The sequence below is a fragment of the Brassica rapa genome, chromosome A02, assembly GCF_000309985.2.
Source record: "Brassica rapa cultivar Chiifu-401-42 chromosome A02, CAAS_Brap_v3.01, whole genome shotgun sequence".
NCBI classification, from domain to species: domain Eukaryota; kingdom Viridiplantae; phylum Streptophyta; class Magnoliopsida; order Brassicales; family Brassicaceae; genus Brassica; species Brassica rapa.
The window spans coordinates 13,464,992-13,481,746 of record NC_024796.2 but is presented as its reverse complement, the minus strand read 5'-3'; the positions used below and the strand labels follow the sequence as shown (position 1 = coordinate 13,481,746).

General features: G+C 35.8%; 5 protein-coding genes across 8 annotated transcripts; 3 read left to right on the top strand and 2 right to left on the bottom strand.

Annotated features, from left to right (window-relative positions):
- Nucleotides 1-98: 98 nt before the first annotated feature.
- Nucleotides 99-1,201, top strand: LOC103852971 (protein disulfide-isomerase LQY1, chloroplastic). Its single transcript, XM_009129874.2, has 5 exons — nt 99-356; nt 422-505; nt 585-636; nt 718-874; nt 975-1,201. Exons 1-5 carry the CDS (start codon nt 216-218, stop codon nt 994-996), a joined length of 456 nt encoding a protein of 151 aa, XP_009128122.1. The 5' UTR covers nt 99-215; the 3' UTR covers nt 997-1,201.
- Nucleotides 1,133-3,330, bottom strand: LOC103852972 (L10-interacting MYB domain-containing protein). 2 transcript variants are annotated; one of them, XM_009129875.3, is made up of 3 exons: nt 2,491-3,330; nt 2,049-2,384; nt 1,133-1,825 (listed from the first exon to the last, which is right to left on the bottom strand). In XM_009129875.3, the coding sequence occupies exons 2-3, from the start codon at nt 2,376-2,378 to the stop codon at nt 1,286-1,288; spliced, it is 870 nt and encodes a 289-aa protein (XP_009128123.1). In that variant the 5' UTR covers nt 2,379-2,384; nt 2,491-3,330; the 3' UTR covers nt 1,133-1,285. The 2 variants fall into 2 exon arrangements, with proteins under 2 accessions (XP_009128123.1, XP_009128124.1); XM_009129876.3 differs by having other exon boundaries at nt 2,049-3,330.
- A 264-nt stretch (nt 3,331-3,594) lies between these two features.
- LOC103852970 (endoglucanase 10) lies at nt 3,595-8,992 on the top strand. Of its 2 annotated transcripts, XM_009129873.2 has the most exons (6): nt 3,595-3,753; nt 3,866-4,149; nt 6,428-6,711; nt 7,030-7,603; nt 8,235-8,401; nt 8,484-8,981. In XM_009129873.2, the coding sequence occupies exons 2-6, from the start codon at nt 3,927-3,929 to the stop codon at nt 8,814-8,816; spliced, it is 1,581 nt and encodes a 526-aa protein (XP_009128121.1). In that variant the 5' UTR covers nt 3,595-3,753; nt 3,866-3,926; the 3' UTR covers nt 8,817-8,981. The 2 variants fall into 2 exon arrangements, with proteins under 2 accessions (XP_009128121.1, XP_009128120.1); XM_009129872.2 differs by having other exon boundaries at nt 3,707-4,149; nt 8,484-8,992.
- Nucleotides 8,993-9,533: 541 nt separating this feature from the next.
- Nucleotides 9,534-11,124, top strand: LOC103852969. Its single transcript, XM_009129870.3, has 6 exons — nt 9,534-9,852; nt 10,052-10,203; nt 10,308-10,417; nt 10,499-10,584; nt 10,687-10,791; nt 10,875-11,124. Exons 1-6 carry the CDS (start codon nt 9,743-9,745, stop codon nt 10,903-10,905), a joined length of 594 nt encoding a protein of 197 aa, XP_009128118.1. The 5' UTR covers nt 9,534-9,742; the 3' UTR covers nt 10,906-11,124.
- An 81-nt stretch (nt 11,125-11,205) lies between these two features.
- LOC103852968 (5'-3' exoribonuclease 3) lies at nt 11,206-16,747 on the bottom strand. 2 transcript variants are annotated; one of them, XM_009129869.3, is made up of 23 exons: nt 16,544-16,747; nt 16,301-16,403; nt 16,128-16,204; nt 15,830-16,021; nt 15,623-15,742; nt 15,480-15,542; nt 15,205-15,348; nt 14,947-15,111; nt 14,736-14,813; nt 14,354-14,440; nt 14,006-14,260; nt 13,840-13,935; nt 13,665-13,760; nt 13,511-13,581; nt 13,307-13,435; nt 13,136-13,212; nt 13,002-13,042; nt 12,836-12,910; nt 12,607-12,764; nt 12,422-12,526; nt 12,259-12,334; nt 12,053-12,189; nt 11,206-11,967 (listed from the first exon to the last, which is right to left on the bottom strand). In XM_009129869.3, exons 1-23 carry the CDS (start codon nt 16,745-16,747, stop codon nt 11,406-11,408), a joined length of 3,111 nt encoding a protein of 1,036 aa, XP_009128117.1. In that variant the 3' UTR covers nt 11,206-11,405. The 2 variants fall into 2 exon arrangements, with proteins under 2 accessions (XP_009128117.1, XP_033141533.1); XM_033285642.1 differs by lacking the exon at nt 12,053-12,189 and having other exon boundaries at nt 11,241-11,967.
- Between the last annotated feature and the right edge of the window lie 8 nt (nt 16,748-16,755).

The window sequence follows — 16,755 nt, the reverse complement described above, 5'->3', positions numbered from 1 at the left end:
GATCATCTTCTACTTTTTTGAGCGGGTGTCTAACACCGGATTATCAATTATCAACCGGATAATTATCACGTGGCTAAAAGCTACGTGGACAAATATAAGCCGCAGATTCTAATCTAGTGGCTGAGATCAACCCAAAACCACTGGTTCTTCTTTCTTCTTTCTTCTTCCTCTCATCTTCGCGCGCTTACGCGACTTCACACCAAACAAAGGCGAAGATGCGAGTGTCAGTTTCATCTCCGCCTCGTCTTCACTCTCCGTTCATTCACTCCCCCGTCAGTTACACTCAGTCTTCTTCCCGTCTCCGGTCGCCAGCTACATGTTATCCACGAATCAAAGCAGAAGTTGACACGAACACGGTTCGATCCTTAAACTCTGTGCTAGCTAGATAGAGTTTGTATTGATTTTGGTTTTTCGTGATTAGGTAGTCGCGATTTCTGTTGGTGTGGCCAGCGTCGCATTGGGCATCGGAATCCCTGTCTTCTACGAGACACAAATCGACAATGCCGTAAGTCTTTATCACATTCTGTTCTCACTTGCCTTGTATAACCAAGTTAATGAAACTACGTTGACTCACACGTACATAGGCTAAGCGAGAGAATACTCAACCTTGTTTTCCCTGCAATGGAACCGGAGCTCGTATGCGTCTCCTCTTTCAACGTCTTAAGCATTTTTTTGTATGTCTAAAGATTATGTTTTTTTTTTTTGGTCATGGAGCAGAGAAATGTAGATTGTGTGTGGGAAGTGGTAACGTAACTGTAGAGCTTGGTGGAGGAGAGAAGGAAGTCTCCAACTGTATCAACTGTGATGGTGCTGGTTCCTTAACTTGCACTACTTGTCAAGGCTCTGGTCTTCAACCTCGTTACCTTGACCGAAGGTACACACTATACTTGTGACTCAGACAACCTGAAAGACCTAACTCTTTTTTTTTTGTCTAGATACTAACACACCTCTTCTCTTACTTTTGTTCTGCACAGGGAGTTCAAGGACGATGACTAAACATCTTTCACTATAGAACCATATCAAAGAGTCTCTCTTCTTATGTTTCTTCATCGGAATGGACACACATTTGTACAATACTGTTTTGTTTTGTTCACCAAACATGTGAGAAATCATGACCTGGATACTGAAACAGTTGAAAGATAACATGATAGACCAACTTGTACCTTCAACTTACAGCTGATACTATTTTCCTCCTCAACTATTTGTCATCATCAGCAACCAAAAAAAAATCTACAAAAGACCAGATCTAATGGTAGCAACAATGAGCTATATATATAGCTAGAAGTCAACCTAGCTGTGCAACTGACGGCGTCAGCTTGTTCCTACACTTAACTTGCAACCATGTCAAGCGTAACTTGTTAGCTTTAAGAGACATAAAGGTCTCTCTAAGACCAGGACTCTCAAAAAGATCTAAAGCTGCAAAGTAAACACCTTCATCCACATTCTCAATCTCGTCAAGCGCATTGATGCAGTTCGCGATACTAAACCTATCATCTTCTTCTTCCGTCTCCAAACCACTCATCCTTGACCTCAAACTAGTCATCATATCCGACAAAGTACCTGCCATAGTTTCCATTACTGCTGGATCAATCTGGCTTGGGGACACATGAGAAGTCTTGGTATCTGCTTCTCTCTTCCTCTTTCTCTCCACATTTGGCGTTGGTGGTAAACTCTCTGAGGTATGATTTGGCATTGATTCTTCTAAACCTTCAAAATGACTTGACTGAGCATACATCCCCTCAGAGGAAACATCACCATATATAGTACAAAGCTGCTCATAGATGGGACAGTCCTTAACTTTAACCGGTTCACTCCTAGGCTGCACCTGTGAGAACCATAAGTAACAAATCTCAACATCATATTATTTTTCCAGTGTTCTAAAATCGGTTTAGGCGGCGCCCAGGCAACAAATCTAATCTAATAAAAACAAAACGATTTTTTTACGCCTACCTAATCAAGTCCGCCTAATCAATAATCTCCTATAAAACGCTTAATTACCGTTTAAGGATTTAAATTGTTTTTTTTTCAATTAAAAAAAATAGACTTACATCAAAATCTTCCCACAAGTCCAACCCCAAGATACATCCTGTATCCTCCAAAACAAGCTGGTTATGAAGCTGAGAAGATTTAACCGAATCATAACGCTGTCTCAGAACATTAAGATGTTTCCTAAGCTGATTGTTGTTGTAGTTGAGTCCTGTCTGGTGGTTGAACTCGGTCCGTATGTTGAGCCATGTCTTCCTGTCGAAAACGTTGTTCTGTCTGTTTCCTAGCTGGATCTGTTTAACGACAAGATCAGCTAAGACCTTGTCGAGTGACGGTGTCCATCTCTTTCTTGACAGTCGCTTTTGCTTTGGTGGAACAGGCTCAGTATCCATCAGTATCTGCGAGTTCAAATACAAAGACACCAAACCAGTGACGCGTAATCACTTTGTTTCACTCGAAATCGAAAGTGATCGGATGCTGAAAAAGCGAAAGTGATAGGCTAACCTGGAGATGGTGGAATAAGGTGAGGATCTCAAACTTGCATGGATTCCCGACGAGGAGGGTGGTGGTGAAGGAAATTGGGAATCCAGAGGATCTCTCTAGGGATTTGAGGATTCGCCGGAGTCGTTGCCGCGTTTCTTCAGGTATCGTTTTAGCATGTGGGCTGCATTTTTAACGGGCTGATGTCAAATGCGTAAAGCCCAGGCCTAATCATTCCAAAACACAGCTCCTTTTAATTCATGTAAATAAATACTGTTTAGAAAACACATAATTAATAATGTTCATTTATTCATAAAGAAAACGATAAAATTTATAATCACACCAAAATTTACTAATAAATGTTTACAACTACAACTCAATGTTGTTCATTTCGATTTAATGCAATTTTATTTGATTATTTTTTGTGAATGTATCTAGATATATAATAAAAAGATTAAAACGAATTTAGAAAAAAAATGATTAAAATATACAATATATTAACTTTAAAATACAATATATTAGCTTAAACTTATTTTCAATCTTAACCATATACTAATCATTGCTATATATATACAGCTTACAACACATCATCCTCATGTGTATAATCTCAATTATTTTCATCAGTTTTATAGTCTATCAAGATTTTTTTTTTAGTTGGTCTTTTACTATTTATGAATTAATGTGACGTGGACTAATAATACCAACCCCTTAAATACTGAATGATCTTTTTGTTCATTTATGCTGGTGATATAATTAAACAAATTAAGTTTCCTGATAAATTCATTTTCTCCTATATAGAGTGAAAAGCCAACACTGAAACGGATAGCTTAACTAGATCAACTCGGAGCCAACACCTTAAAAAATAGAGTTTTAAAATAATTTTTCACCAACTAAACATAAAATTAAATAAAATTTCTCAAATAAAAAACTATTAGATATTTGGTGAAAATTCAGTTAACAATTTGACATGTGGATTTTTAAGAATAGCTTAAGTAATCAAGATTTGAGTAAAAACTTATTAAAATACTTTTGAATTTAGATACTCTCTTAAGAGAACTTTACTAATCATTAGATCTTATGTAATTGTATAGGTGTAAATCCCTTGCCGACAAAATAAAAAGACTAATAATGAATTAGACAGATCATGTCGATATGACACTAAACACGAGTCGGACTTGGCTTTTAGCTGCTTCTTGTTCCGCGGAAAGGAGGGTATTAAAGTAATTAGAGGAAGAAAATAGATCTCAAATCCCGCTTCATACTCCACCGACTTTAACTTAACCACTGGTTCGAAGCTAGTCTCCTAACCTTCCTTTGAATTCATCATCCTATCACTCTTCTTTCTCTTGATTCTCAGATCTCGAAAAGCTAATTCATCTACTCTTTTCCACGAATGCAGCTGCATTGATCCGGATCTAATCAATCTCTGCTGCATCTTCAACTCCACCGACAAAAAAACAATGGGAGAGGAGAAATCGAAGTCGAGAGGTTGGTGCGGCTGGTTCATAGCGCTCATCGTATTAGCTGCCGTTATCCTCGCCGTCGTCTACATGGTCAAATCAAAAATGAAGAAATCGGATGACGGCGACGGAGCTGGTCCCGTCCCCGGACCTCCCGGCGCCATCGATAAGAAATACGCCGACGCTCTCAAACTCTCCTTACAGTTCTTCGATATCCAGAAATGTAATAAAACACATCTCTTCTTAATCTGCAGATCAGAAGTTTCTAAATTAGTCTTATTTGACTATTTTCTTGTGATTGAGTTTCCCTTTTGGGAAACTAATAATGGTGCATGTTTGATTCAGCTGGTAGATTGGTGAACAGTATAATATCTTTGATAATGTTTATGATGCAGCTGGTAGATTTGAAGTTTCTAATTCAGTTTTAAGCATAATGTTCATGTTTGATGTTATAGATCTCTTTGCTACGTATCTTAAGCTACATAGTTTAACTAGGATAAGACGGTAAATTTGTATGAAAATTATTTAAGAAATATCGTATGAAAAATAAAATTTATATTATTGATCGAATTAATATTTTTGGCCTTTAAACAATTTTTAAAAACTTTTTTTTGTTAATTACATAACTTGTTTACTAATAAACTGATCTCATTTTTAAAAATATTTTAGGTCAAAAAATTATTTATCGTATAAAAACCTAACGTTTAGGCCGAAGAATCCCATGCCGACTATTTGATTATAATGAAACTATGCCAACTCGGTTTTATATCATGATTTAGCAATTTAAAAAATTAATTAAGGTTATGAAAAGTTTACGTTCACATGCCAATTCTATCTATCTTCAATATTTTTCTCTTTTTTGTGTCATTTTAGTTATTGCTCGATATAAATATTGATTTTTGAGTTTATTCTTATTTATTTCTTTTATATTTGCGTGAGATATATAAAATGTTTAAGATTCATAATTATTAAAGAGATACATACTTAAGTTAAGATCTGCGTCTTGTGCAGAATAAATATTTTATATTTATTACTTATTTTATATTTTTTGCATATTATGAAATACTAAAATAATAATTATATATTAAATAACTAAAAAATCAGTTACTATTATGTAATAAATTGGCTTGCACATATAAATCAAATGACCGCTCTAGTTTATTCGCAATCATTTTAAGATAAATAAATCAAAACAATAAATCTTATCTATCGTATCTTATTATAAGAAAAAATTTAAACATTGATCACAAAAGTTTATGTGAGACTGTTAACAGTTTTAGTAATTTATACTCGTTTGAAAAGATTCAAAATACAATCTATATAAAAAAATCTAAATTTTTAATATATGATTACTGTAATTGTGTAATTTATTTTAATAATAAAGAATTAAACAAAAATGATAGATAATATACATATTATTAGCAAATCTTCATTATTTAAAATCATTAATTACTATATACATCATAATCATATTTGGTAATTCCGTAGATTTTATTTAAGGAAATAATATATAATAAGTTTTAATTTGATAAATGAATGGTCCATAATGAACATACTATATAATATAACATTCCCTAGCAATTTAATTTTGGACTAACAAAATTTTTCTATTGATTTTCAAGCTGCCATGTAAACAAATTAACATTCCAATTACGTAACAATTCAACATGAATTTTTTTTTAAATTAGTACAAACTACATGTTCTAAACTTTTTAAATGTTTCTCTATTAATATATTGGGAATGTTAGACCATTGATCATTAATTTTTAACATAATAATTTTAACAGTTTTAGTAATTTTGTCATTTTTAACCATTCAAAATATAACATATATGAAAAAATCTACATTTTAATTTTATAGCTAATTTTACTGTTTAATTTATTTTAGTAATATAAAATTAAACAAAACAATGGATGAGATATAAATTGTTATCAAATCTTTATTATTAGAATCAATAATTGTCATATATATATTAGTCATATTTGGTAATTCCGTAGATTTTATTTAAGGAAAGAAAAGAAAATAGTAATTGTACACTTTAATTTATTTTATGATTAGTTTAATGAAAAATATAATCTATACTTAATTGGACCAACATATTTTCTAAGGATTCTGAATTTCATTCTTGTGATGACACGTGGCTACATTTAAAGGTTGTAATGTTTCTCAATTAATATATAAGGGATTTCTAATCCAGTCTTATGAAAATATATTAAGTTTTGATTATCAATGCATACTTTTTTTGTGATTAACTATTTCTCACAACTTTTAATTAATATAATTTCAGTTAAAACAATTCTTTTTTTGAAGTTTACAATTTACCATCAAATAATGCACGAAAAAATAAAAATGTATATTTCTCAAACAATATTTTTTTTTCTCTAAAACATGGATCTTTTCGGAATGGAGGAGTAAGAGTATCTGGCAAGCCGTTGACGATTTTTCTTGTGATTGTGTTTCCTTTTTGGGAAACTAATGATGTTCTTGTTTGATTGATGCAGCTGGTAAATTGGTGAATAATAAGATATCTTGGAGAGGAGATTCAGGTCTGAAAGATGGAAGCGAAGCGGATCTTGATCTTTCCAAAGGATTGTATGACGCTGGAGATCATATCAAGTTTGGTTTCCCTATGGCTTTCACTGCTACTGTCTTGTCTTGGTCCATTCTTGAGTATGGTGATCAGATGGATGTAGTGAACCAGTTGGATCCTGCTAAAGAATCGCTTAGATGGACCACTGACTACTTCATCAAAGCTCATCCTTCTGATAATGTGCTCTACATTCAGGTGAGAGATTCGTACTAATACCAGGGCTGTACAAGTGGATATATATATATATAAATTAAAGAATAACATTTTAAATTTTAATTATATTTATAAATTTAGTCTATAGTTTAAAAGAAAAAGAAGTTTAAACATATATTAATTAGAGCTATTAATTTTTGATCATTACTTTTATATATACTATTAATTATTTTTTTGCACAAGGCCTAAAAATAGTTTGAGACTTGACTGACTAGTAGATGATATAGTTTGGATATGTTTTCGTGTGCAAAGAACTCTGATTTTGTTAGTATTATTGTTGATGATTATATTTTGATGTAGGTGGGAGATCCAAAGGTAGATCATCCATGCTGGGAGAGACCAGAGACCATGAAAGGGAAGAGACCACTTATCAAGATTGATGCAGACACTCCAGGGACTGAGGTTGCTGCGGAAACTGCTGCAGCCATGGCTTCAGCGTCTTTAGTGTTCAAGGACAGCGATCCTCAGTATTCAGCCACGCTTCTGAAACATGCCAAGCAGCTGTTTGATTTTGCAGACACTAAAAGAGGCTCTTACAGTGTCAACATACCAGAGGTTCAGGACTATTACAATTCGACGGGGTATGGAGACGAGCTGCTATGGGCAGCCAGCTGGTTGTACCACGCAACAGAGGACAAAACTTACCTTGACTATGTCACTAAGCATGGAAACGAGTTTGCAAGTTTTGGTAACCCAACTTGGTTCAGTTGGGACAACAAGCTTGCTGGAACACAGGTGCTGCTATCAAGGTTACTGTTCTTTAAGAAAGATTTGTCAGGGAGCAAGGGACTTGGAAGTTACAGGGATACAGCTAAAGCTGTCATGTGTGGTCTTCTACCAAAATCTCCAACAGCTACTACTAGTAGATCAAACGGTAACTTCTCACTTTCAGTACTTCATAATAAATTAAGCCTGCGGTTTGAACCGAACTCACCGAACCGCACCAAGTTTATAAAATATTTTGGTTTTCGGTTTGGTTCGGTTTTCAAAATAAAAATATTACCAAGTTTGGAACCTAATTAACCAAAATTTTGAACAAAATTATCCAAACTAACAGTAATTACTCACTGTAAAAACAGCAAAACTGATTAGATATAACATATATAAAATCATATGCATAATAAAGTAATATAATATTATTAATATAAATGATGCATACAAATTATAAATTAATTTAAATTTAAAAGTAAATAGCAATCAGTTATTATAGTATATTTACTTTTAAAATATTTATATTCGTGTATGAGCACGGGAAAGTCACCTAGTTACTCTAAATTATTCAAAATTTTAACCGAAATATAACTGAAACCCAAAACTTTGATTAGTTTTGGTAAAAAATTTAAAACCGAACGACCGTGTTACTGAACTGAACTATTTTCGATTCAATTTGGCAAGATTTTGGCCGAACCGAACTACCCGAACTCCGAACGCCTACTTCATATATAAACATATAGATCAGTTTCTTATAAAAGCTTGAATGTTTGAATTATCTTTTTGTTCAATAGGTGGTCTTGTATTGGTCAGTGAGTGGAACGCGCTGCAACAATCAGTCTCCGCAGCATTCTTAGCCTCACTGTTCAGTGATTACATGCTCACTTCCCGTCTCCATAAGATATCTTGCAACGGGAAGATCTTTAAAGCAACAGAGCTCAGAGACTTTGCCAAATCACAGGTAATAACAACAACAGCATAAATTATCTATACATAACAAAAAAAAATTTAAAGTCTTACTCTATATAGTATCTTCTTGTAAGGCTGATTACATTTTGGGGAAGAATCCTATGGGGATGAGCTTCGTGGTTGGTTATGGAGACAAGTACCCAGAATATATCCATCATAGAGGCGCTTCGATACCTGAAGATGCAACAACAGGATGCTTAGATGGGTTTGAGTATTTTAACTCGACGAAACCAAACCCAAACATAGCATATGGTGCACTAGTAGGTGGACCTTTCTTAAACGAGACGTTCCGCGACGCACGAGACAATGTGAGGCAGAACGAGCCAACTACTTATAACAATGCCTTACTCGTTGGTCTCATGTCTAGTCTTGTTACTACCTCTTCTGCTCTACAGTCATTGAAGTGAGCTCTATGTATTAAGAGCCTTGTTAAAATCACTCATTTCTTTCGTCTTTTTTTGTCTTCCCTACGAGTGTGTATGTGTTTATTCACCATTGTGTATTGCTTGATATGTTGATGAGTGTTGTAGTAGAATTCAAACTTTCAGAAAAGAAAAAATACAAAACAGAAAGACTAAATCCATAACAAAATCTTCGTAACACTGCATAAGTTGTTAACTAGTGCTTTAAGGACTGCAAACGATATGAACTGGTCCGGTTAGTTTTAAAATAACGAAACTGTTATGACCAGTATAAATTCGGGTAAAATCAACGAACTGTTTTCTTTGGATTTGAACTTAGATCCATGCTTTCAAAAGCAAACTGATAACTGAACCGAAAATATTTTTATGAGTTTAACCAAATTCAATTAAATTGAATCCTAAATTTTTTTCTTCGGGTATAACCAAATTCAATTAAATTGAATCCTAATTTTTTTTATTTTGGATAAATTTTATAAACAACTAAATCAAATTATTAAATTTTTAATATAAATAATTATAAAATTTAAATGCAAAGCAAATGAAAATTAAATAAAAAATTAATTTTGAAATATAAGTATAGACTTATTATTTTGGCTTTAAATATTTATTAGTTATAAATTTTTTTAAATGTAATATAATAAATTTTATAGAATTAAAGTAATTAAATATGATTTTTGATAAAAAAAAATTACAAATAAATCAGGTTTTATTTATCCAACTCGAATACATTTTCGGTTCATGGTTTAACTTGGTCCGACCGTCGGTTTGGTTCGCGTTTAAACCCTTTGGCCTGTTGTGGTGGGCTTTAAAACCCTAATCTCTGTAGACGACGACGACGACGGCATCATCTTCTTCCTCAATTTATCGTTTCTTTCTCTGCTCATCTATCAACAGAAACTAGATCTTCTTCCATGGAGGGTCTAAAGCTCACAAACGCGGAGTTGTTGGTTTACATTCATCCTTCCAAGAGTGGCAACAAGCTTAAAGCCATATGTCGCGAGCTCAGCTCTCTTCTCTTCCAGTTCGTTCCCTTTAATCTTTTCTTCAAAGTTTCGATTTTTTACTTCTGGGTTAACCTAAAGTCTTATGCTTTATGAGTTAAAGTCAAGATATAGCTTGGTTCTGTTTATCGTGTGAAGAAAAGTTGTCTTCTTGATAACTAGTACTGCTTAACTTTGTTGTAGTGATTTTGTTTTTGATCTTTGTTTTTTTTTTTGAAGGTATGATGAAATATTTGATGGGGTTTTATTAGCTTTTGATGTAACTGTCAAAAGCAAAGGAGCTAAGATCCTTGCAGGGCTTAATCCTTACTTTGGCGTCAAAGTAGAAGCAAGTCTTCTTCTGTTTAACCCCAAGCCTAATAGTCTTGTTGGTAAGAAAGAGAAGAAGATGTCATTACACACACTTTTGATTGACTTTCTTCTTTGAGCTTGATGGATGGATGATGATCTCTACTGTCTGTTTTTTTTTTTGCAGAAGGGAAGATTGTCAAGATTTCTCCAGAGACGATCCATGTCATTGTTCTTGGTTTTTCTGCGGCCGTCGTAACTGATATTGATATCCGTGAAGAATTCAAGTACAGAATGGTATTATTGTTATTGACTCTTGAATTGTAGTTTAAATTAGATGATCCAGTTTGAGTGATATAATTCCTTCCTTCTATTCAGAGAAATGGTGAAGATTGCTTTGTGAGCAGCTCTCATAAACGGCACGTACTAAAGGTTGGAACCATGTTACGCCTTCAAGTCGAAAGGTGACTAACTCTCTCTTTTAGCTTCTTTCGCCTATTACTACGAAACTGTGGCCTGCTTGGATGTTATAGTGTTGGCTCATCCTTTTGACTACTTGTGATTAGTTTTGATGAAGAGGTGATGCATATAGCTGGATCTCTACTTCCGGCTAACACAGGATGCGTTAAGTGGCTGGAAAAGCAGTCTGAAGAAGCTTTGCATATGGATAGGTTAGTCTTGATTTGTACACTCTTCTTTACTTAACACTCTGATCCTCATCTTTTATTAGGAATCCTCCTTTTCTTTTCTTCAGGGATGATCATAAACGAAGGAAAATAGCCTGAGGAAGACTCCAACATAAAGTTGAATGACACATTATATAGATCATCCCAAGCTTAAATTGAAGAAAAGTTGATTCAGTTATCCACTCAATGATGTATTTTCAATTTGATATTTTTGTTTTTAAATGGAATCTAAAATCTGGCAGTGTTGGATGTTTGTAATTCATACTTCAATTTTTGTTAGTGTTATTCAATTGCAAATCTCATGTTTTCCAAAACTAATCTCTTTTGTGTAATCAAATCATTTTCATGATTACTAATTATCAGCAAGGTAAACAAAAAAGTAACTTTGAAATCAAATCATTAATCCAATAACTACTCTTTAGTTTCTTCAAAGATAAATCGATTAAAACAATTGTTTAGAAACAAGGTTATACTACAAAACCTTAAGGTACACCAGATAATAATGATAAAAATCGTAGCAAGCCAAGTACTCTTAATCCTAAAACCACAGAACCAAGAGCAGGCTCAACTCTAATGATACAAACAACTACATTGTGCTTTTAATATCGATGATGTCTAGGGCCTTGATCATGATGATGATGACTCCCACCTCCTCTACGGTTGCGGTCACCACCTTGCTGACGATGATGCTGACCACCACCATACCCTCGTTGGTTATTATAATGCTCCTCCCCACCTTGACCATCCCAATGTTGTTGTTGTTGTTGATGTTGGTTGTAGCCACCAGAGTACCCTCTACCACCTCTGTTGTCACGGTGGTGACCTCCTCCACGTGACTGAACCGGGTAAGGATCCGATGGGAATCTCCCACTGCTTCCACGAGGTTGGTACCCACCTCGGCTTTGATACGGAGGTTGTCTTGACTGTGGCGGAGCATAGTCTTGGACGCCATGCGGAGGAGCATTATAGCCACCATACTGGTAAGAAACTTGTGGAGCATACGGCGGTTGATTGTAGCCGTGACCATGATGATGCTGCTGATGATGTCCATCTGCTGCTTGATATCCATGCCGGTCTGTTCTCGTCTGTAAGCTGTTGGTGACAAGACGATGTGCTGCGTCTCCTAGATGCAGCCCAGATAAACTTCCAGGTGGGTTTTGCCTTCAAGAATTGAAAAGAAATTAATTAACAATTTTGCAAATTAGACAAAATTGTTTTAAACTTGATTCAATGATTATATTATTACCTTCCTTGATTATTATTATAATGATTATTGTTATTATTATAATGATTATTGTTATAATTATTATTATGCATAGGTCTCCTTCCATTGTCCTCGTGCCAAAGAGGAGGTGGTGGTTTCAAGTCACCTATGTTCACAATCTGAAAGAAAACAAACCAACTTAAAGCTACCATAGACATAAGTAGACAAGACATTGTGGTGTTGTGTACCTTCTTAGGGAAGATGACACCGGGAGGAGGTCTGGTTATGTGACTATGTACATCCGGAAGTCTGTAAATGCAACATCTGAGAGAAGCAGAGAAAACAAATCAGTTTCGAATGTTTTTTTAATCAATGATTATTTATGAAAAAAGTAGGTTTGTGATCTCTCACATGACTTGGTTGGCCAAGATGTCCTCCATACCCTCCATTGGGGACCTGAATATAGGCGGGTGAGTCTCTCCTGAACATGGCGTCAAGTAGCCGTTCATACCATCACTGCAAGTAGTTTTAACAACATCAGGAAACAAGATAGGAAGAATCTTAAAAGAGTTATGTTTCCATTTGATTTTACGAACCTGAGCTCAGGTTTGATCTGAACCTTGAGGTCTATTCTCTCCCTGGCACTCAGTTGCCGACAATGGTTGTCGAGAGAAAAGATGAGTTCAGCCAGGCGATGAGAAGTTGCTATGAAAAGCATGTCGCACATCCTGCTGTTTCTACGCTTCTCTTCATCCTACAGATTCAAAAAAAGAAACTTAAACGTGCATCCTGATCATCATAAGATATGAAGTGTTGGCACCATACCGTCAATGTGAATTCAACTTCGGAAACAGCCTCTAGAAGGCGTCTTTCATCAATGAAAGGCAGCTTAGCAATACCCTTTAAAAACAGAATTAAATAGGCTCAAAATTTAGGGACAGTGTGTCAATAAATGAGGAAGGGATTGACAAAAGACAGAGAGATTGATTACCTGCCAGGAATAACGCTTCCCGTTCATGTCAACTTCAAAATCTGGACAAAATAACAGAATGAGATATACATATATATATAACTTGTTCCGACAGTTGACACTGAGTGAATCATTTAGAGGAAAAAAAGCAGTACCAGTTGGGTAAAAATCAATGATGGGAGAGTTGGGATCAGTCATCAAGGTCCTATAGCGCTCTGGAAGAGCATGCGAACTGCCAAATGAAGTAACAGTTTCAGACAAACCATATTACAAAGGAAACAAGAATGTAGAAGAAAGAAAGAAAGAAAGAGCATTGTTTTCCCAACCTTGCAGCTGGGAACACCCCAAGAAGTTGATTGAAAGGCTTGAATGGAGTTCCTAATTCAAACTTAATATCCAGCTCTCCCAGATCCTTGAGATCAGAAGCAAACGGTGCATAATGGTAAGGATAAAACCTGTAACATCAAAAGTACAGATGTATCAAAACAGATAAGATCACCACTATATCAGGCCAAGTGTAGGGAACTAACCACTGCCAGGAGCAAACACCTTCCATGTAGTAATGCATGACCCAACAAAGGCCTTCTGTGTACTTCAAAACCTGGCACAAACCCAATGTTTCACATATTAAAAATTTAAAACCTCTCCAGATGGGAAGTATATAACGAACGTTCTCAAACTCACAACATCCTTTCTTATTCTTTCCATCTCTTCAATGGTTGTAACTGAGAACTTCTCTTCATAATATCTTTCTCTCCATCCAGGTTCCCCTAGCTTCACCTATGCAAAATAAGAAAAAGCTTTTTCGGCAATGAAGGTAGACCAAAACAAAAGGGTAACTGAAGAACAAAGAACAAACCTTATCCTCTTCATGAGTATCCGAGTTGAAAGCATCAGATTTCTCACGGATTAACTCCTTGAGCTTTGTCTTTAGTTCTTCCTTGTTCTCATTTTCCTGAAGCAAGCACAAATTTTAGTATGATTGTTCAGACAATAAGATCATCTACAGAGCCAGGAATGCATACGTCAGGTTCAAGACTGTTCTCGACGTCGACAATAGCAGCACCAATACTGGACCCTGAAGATAGACGTCGTGCTTTCTGATGTGGAGCAGACCCTACTCCATCACTAGGCTGAAACGGTGAAGGAACAGGAGCCGAGGCAAGTCGAGAACCACTAAATCTTTCAACGGGAACAAGAGACTCTGGCTGGACTGTGGGAGCTGCATCATCCATTCTTCTTTTCCGAGCTTTATCTCCCTTTATTCTTTCTGCTTGTCTCTGATATATAAACCAGAGTAAAACAAAAACATCATCAATAATTAATACATCACAACCAAAAAAGAAGTAATGTTTTCTAGAAAGACGATGTACCTGATGTAACCTGGTTCTTTTCTGAAATATCTTATCTTCGAATGATCCTATAGCTTGAATAAACTGTTCCACCCTCTTTAAATTTGGCTGGAGAAGATTAAACCGGAAGATAAAGTCAAAACCATGTCAGCTAAGGGTGAATTGGAAAAAAGGAAGAACATGAATCGAAATGTTCAGTTTTTCGGTTCAGTTCGGTTAGTGTTTGGTTCAGTTAGGCAAGTTAAAATAAAAATTGGTTTTCGGTCTGTTCGGTTTTATTATTATTTTTTAAAACACCAAACTATACCAAAATTCCGAACCAAACTTTTCGGGTCAATTTAGCTAGTTTTCGGCCAAACCGAACCGGCATGCCGAAGTCTAATATCAAAGTGAGAATAAGCACCTTGCATCCATCAGTTAGATAGCCGTCCAGTGACCTAAATTCCTTCTTGTAAACAGCCATAAGCAAGTTGATAGCACCCTGGAGATATGAAGAAACATGTTTCATCAAGTAATATTTTCTAATGCTAACAAGGATATATCATACTAGGGCATCACTTAAAGGTTCTTTGAAGGACAACTTATTATAAACTCAAAGCCAATACAGCACAAACCTCCCGAATCTCCAGTGTTGGCATATGTGGCAAGAAATCGTTGCCAACAAAGAAACATATGAAGATGAAATCATCAACAATGCGCTCCAGATCAATCTCAAACGGTGGGTTGGGAATCCTCATTTCAAACTCCAGGTACTCTCTAAGAATCCATATATGAAGAAACTGACAAAAAAAAAAGGAAACAAAAACATGAGAACTGACAATATTATCACACATAAGGACTGTAACTGACGAACTCGGTCTTGAAATTCAAACCTGATATGGCTTTTTGACAAAACCATCGCCCTTCTCATCAAATTCACCTGCTCTCTTCTTTGCTTTTCCTTCGCAATCTGCAGCCATATGTCCCATTTGACCACACAAGAAGCATTTGTCCTGCTGTCCAGGAGTGAATACCACCTAAATCATGGGATAACGCTTTCATGTTTCAGCTTGGTTCCTCACTTTCTTTATTTTTTAGAAAATAAAATATAGAAGTGTCCTTTAATCACAGGATTGAGTACACAAAACAAGAGGAGTGTATGAAAAACCTCTCGAAGGATTGAAAAATGAACTTCGTGAGTTGCCAAGCCTAACATAATCAGGTCAGCGTCCTGTCAATGAAAGCAGCAGGGCAAAGTGAGAAAATGAACAGACAATAAGACCACAGAATCAGAAGATGAAGACTTCATACCAGTCCATACAAGCAATGCCGAGTATTCGGGTCAAAACCAGGAATGTTTCTTTGAAGACGAATGTAAGACATGATTTTATGCTCTCCTTCCCCTGGAACGTTGGCATCTGAAAGGATAACCTTTTGCAAGTACAACAGGTAAAAAATTAGTCTCAAAACCAATCGTGTGAACAAGACATAGAAAATGCTAAACAGCTATAGTCATACCTTGATGTTTTTCCAACCAACATCATGATTAAGTCTAAGGTGCACATAATATTGCAGGGCGATAGAGAGAACACCCATGAACTCTGTTCCAGGTGTAATAACGTTGGAATCAAACACTTGAGAGTCAATTTTAGGAGGGAGTTTTCTACCCTCCCTCTCAAACTCCTCTCGCAGCTTTTCTTCTTCAGCAGCCTGTAAGATTAACAACGTCAACAAAAACAAAGTTTAACTAGCTGAGAGTAGAAACCACATGCCAGTATAGGGGGTGGGGAATAGAAGACTAGAAGTTGGTACATACAGCATCAGATGCATCTTTAGCAGATCTAAACCGTCTAGACCGCTGTTGATTCATTTTAGCTCTTGGAGCAACACCATCTAACACCCCAAATGAAACACAAGGATGATTAAGCTTCAACCTAAAAGAAAGCTATGTTGGCAGACAGAGAGAATAAAAAACTTTCCCACACTTACCAATAGCCATGTAGAGCAGCTTCCTGGGCCGCACCATCACAAACAGTCTATCAATATAGTCAAACATACACTGAAACACCTCCTCAAAGGTAGTCGGAGATGGCTGCAACCACAAACACAATCTTTAATCTAAAAAAAACAGTCAAAACCAAAAACAACTAACACCACACACACTTTATAAATGAAAGTTGAAAACTTTATAATGTCAAAGAGTGCACAAAGGGGGAATGAATCAAAACGTACCCTGTCTTCAGGGTGGAAGCAAGGATGGATGATACCGTTCATGTCAAGGTAGAGATTATCGTATTCGAGATCGTTAGGGTTAGGTTTGCTGGTGTCCACCGGGATCTTGATTCCCTCGATTTCGACAGCCTCTTCCTCGACGACGTCCGAGACAATCAACGGATACTTCTCCGCTAACCACCGGTAAAACGCCGGCACTCCCATTCTTCAAC

Bases quoted from the DNA above. Each gene is read 5' to 3' on its own strand.
- LOC103852971 (XM_009129874.2), top strand. From the start codon at position 216: ATGCGAGTGTCAGTTTCATCTCCGCCTCGTCTTCACTCTCCGTTCATT. The intron at 357-421 runs GTTCGATCCTTA...TTTCGTGATTAG, and splicing joins CAGAAGTTGACACGAACACG to GTAGTCGCGATTTCTGTTGG. The intron at 506-584 runs GTAAGTCTTTAT...ACACGTACATAG, and splicing joins AGACACAAATCGACAATGCC to GCTAAGCGAGAGAATACTCA.
- LOC103852970 (XM_009129872.2), top strand. From the start codon at position 3,927: ATGGGAGAGGAGAAATCGAAGTCGAGAGGTTGGTGCGGCTGGTTCATA. The intron at 6,712-7,029 runs GTGAGAGATTCG...ATTTTGATGTAG, and splicing joins ATAATGTGCTCTACATTCAG to GTGGGAGATCCAAAGGTAGA. The intron at 7,604-8,234 runs GTAACTTCTCAC...TTTGTTCAATAG, and splicing joins TACTACTAGTAGATCAAACG to GTGGTCTTGTATTGGTCAGT.
- LOC103852972 (XM_009129876.3), bottom strand. From the start codon at position 2,378: ATGGATACTGAGCCTGTTCCACCAAAGCAAAAGCGACTGTCAAGAAAG. The intron at 1,826-2,048 runs GTAAGTCTATTT...TGGTTCTCACAG, and splicing joins ACTTGTGGGAAGATTTTGAT to GTGCAGCCTAGGAGTGAACC.
- LOC103852968 (XM_009129869.3), bottom strand. From the start codon at position 16,747: ATGGGAGTGCCGGCGTTTTACCGGTGGTTAGCGGAGAAGTATCCGTTG. The intron at 14,814-14,946 runs GTTTGTGCTGTA...TCATATCTCCAG, and splicing joins CAACACTGGAGATTCGGGAG to GGTGCTATCAACTTGCTTAT. The intron at 14,441-14,735 runs GTGCTTATTCTC...AATCTTCTCCAG, and splicing joins ATCTAACTGATGGATGCAAG to CCAAATTTAAAGAGGGTGGA.
- LOC103852969 (XM_009129870.3), top strand. From the start codon at position 9,743: ATGGAGGGTCTAAAGCTCACAAACGCGGAGTTGTTGGTTTACATTCAT. The intron at 9,853-10,051 runs GTTCGTTCCCTT...TTTTTTTTGAAG, and splicing joins CTCAGCTCTCTTCTCTTCCA to GTATGATGAAATATTTGATG. The intron at 10,792-10,874 runs GTTAGTCTTGAT...TCTTTTCTTCAG, and splicing joins GAAGCTTTGCATATGGATAG to GGATGATCATAAACGAAGGA.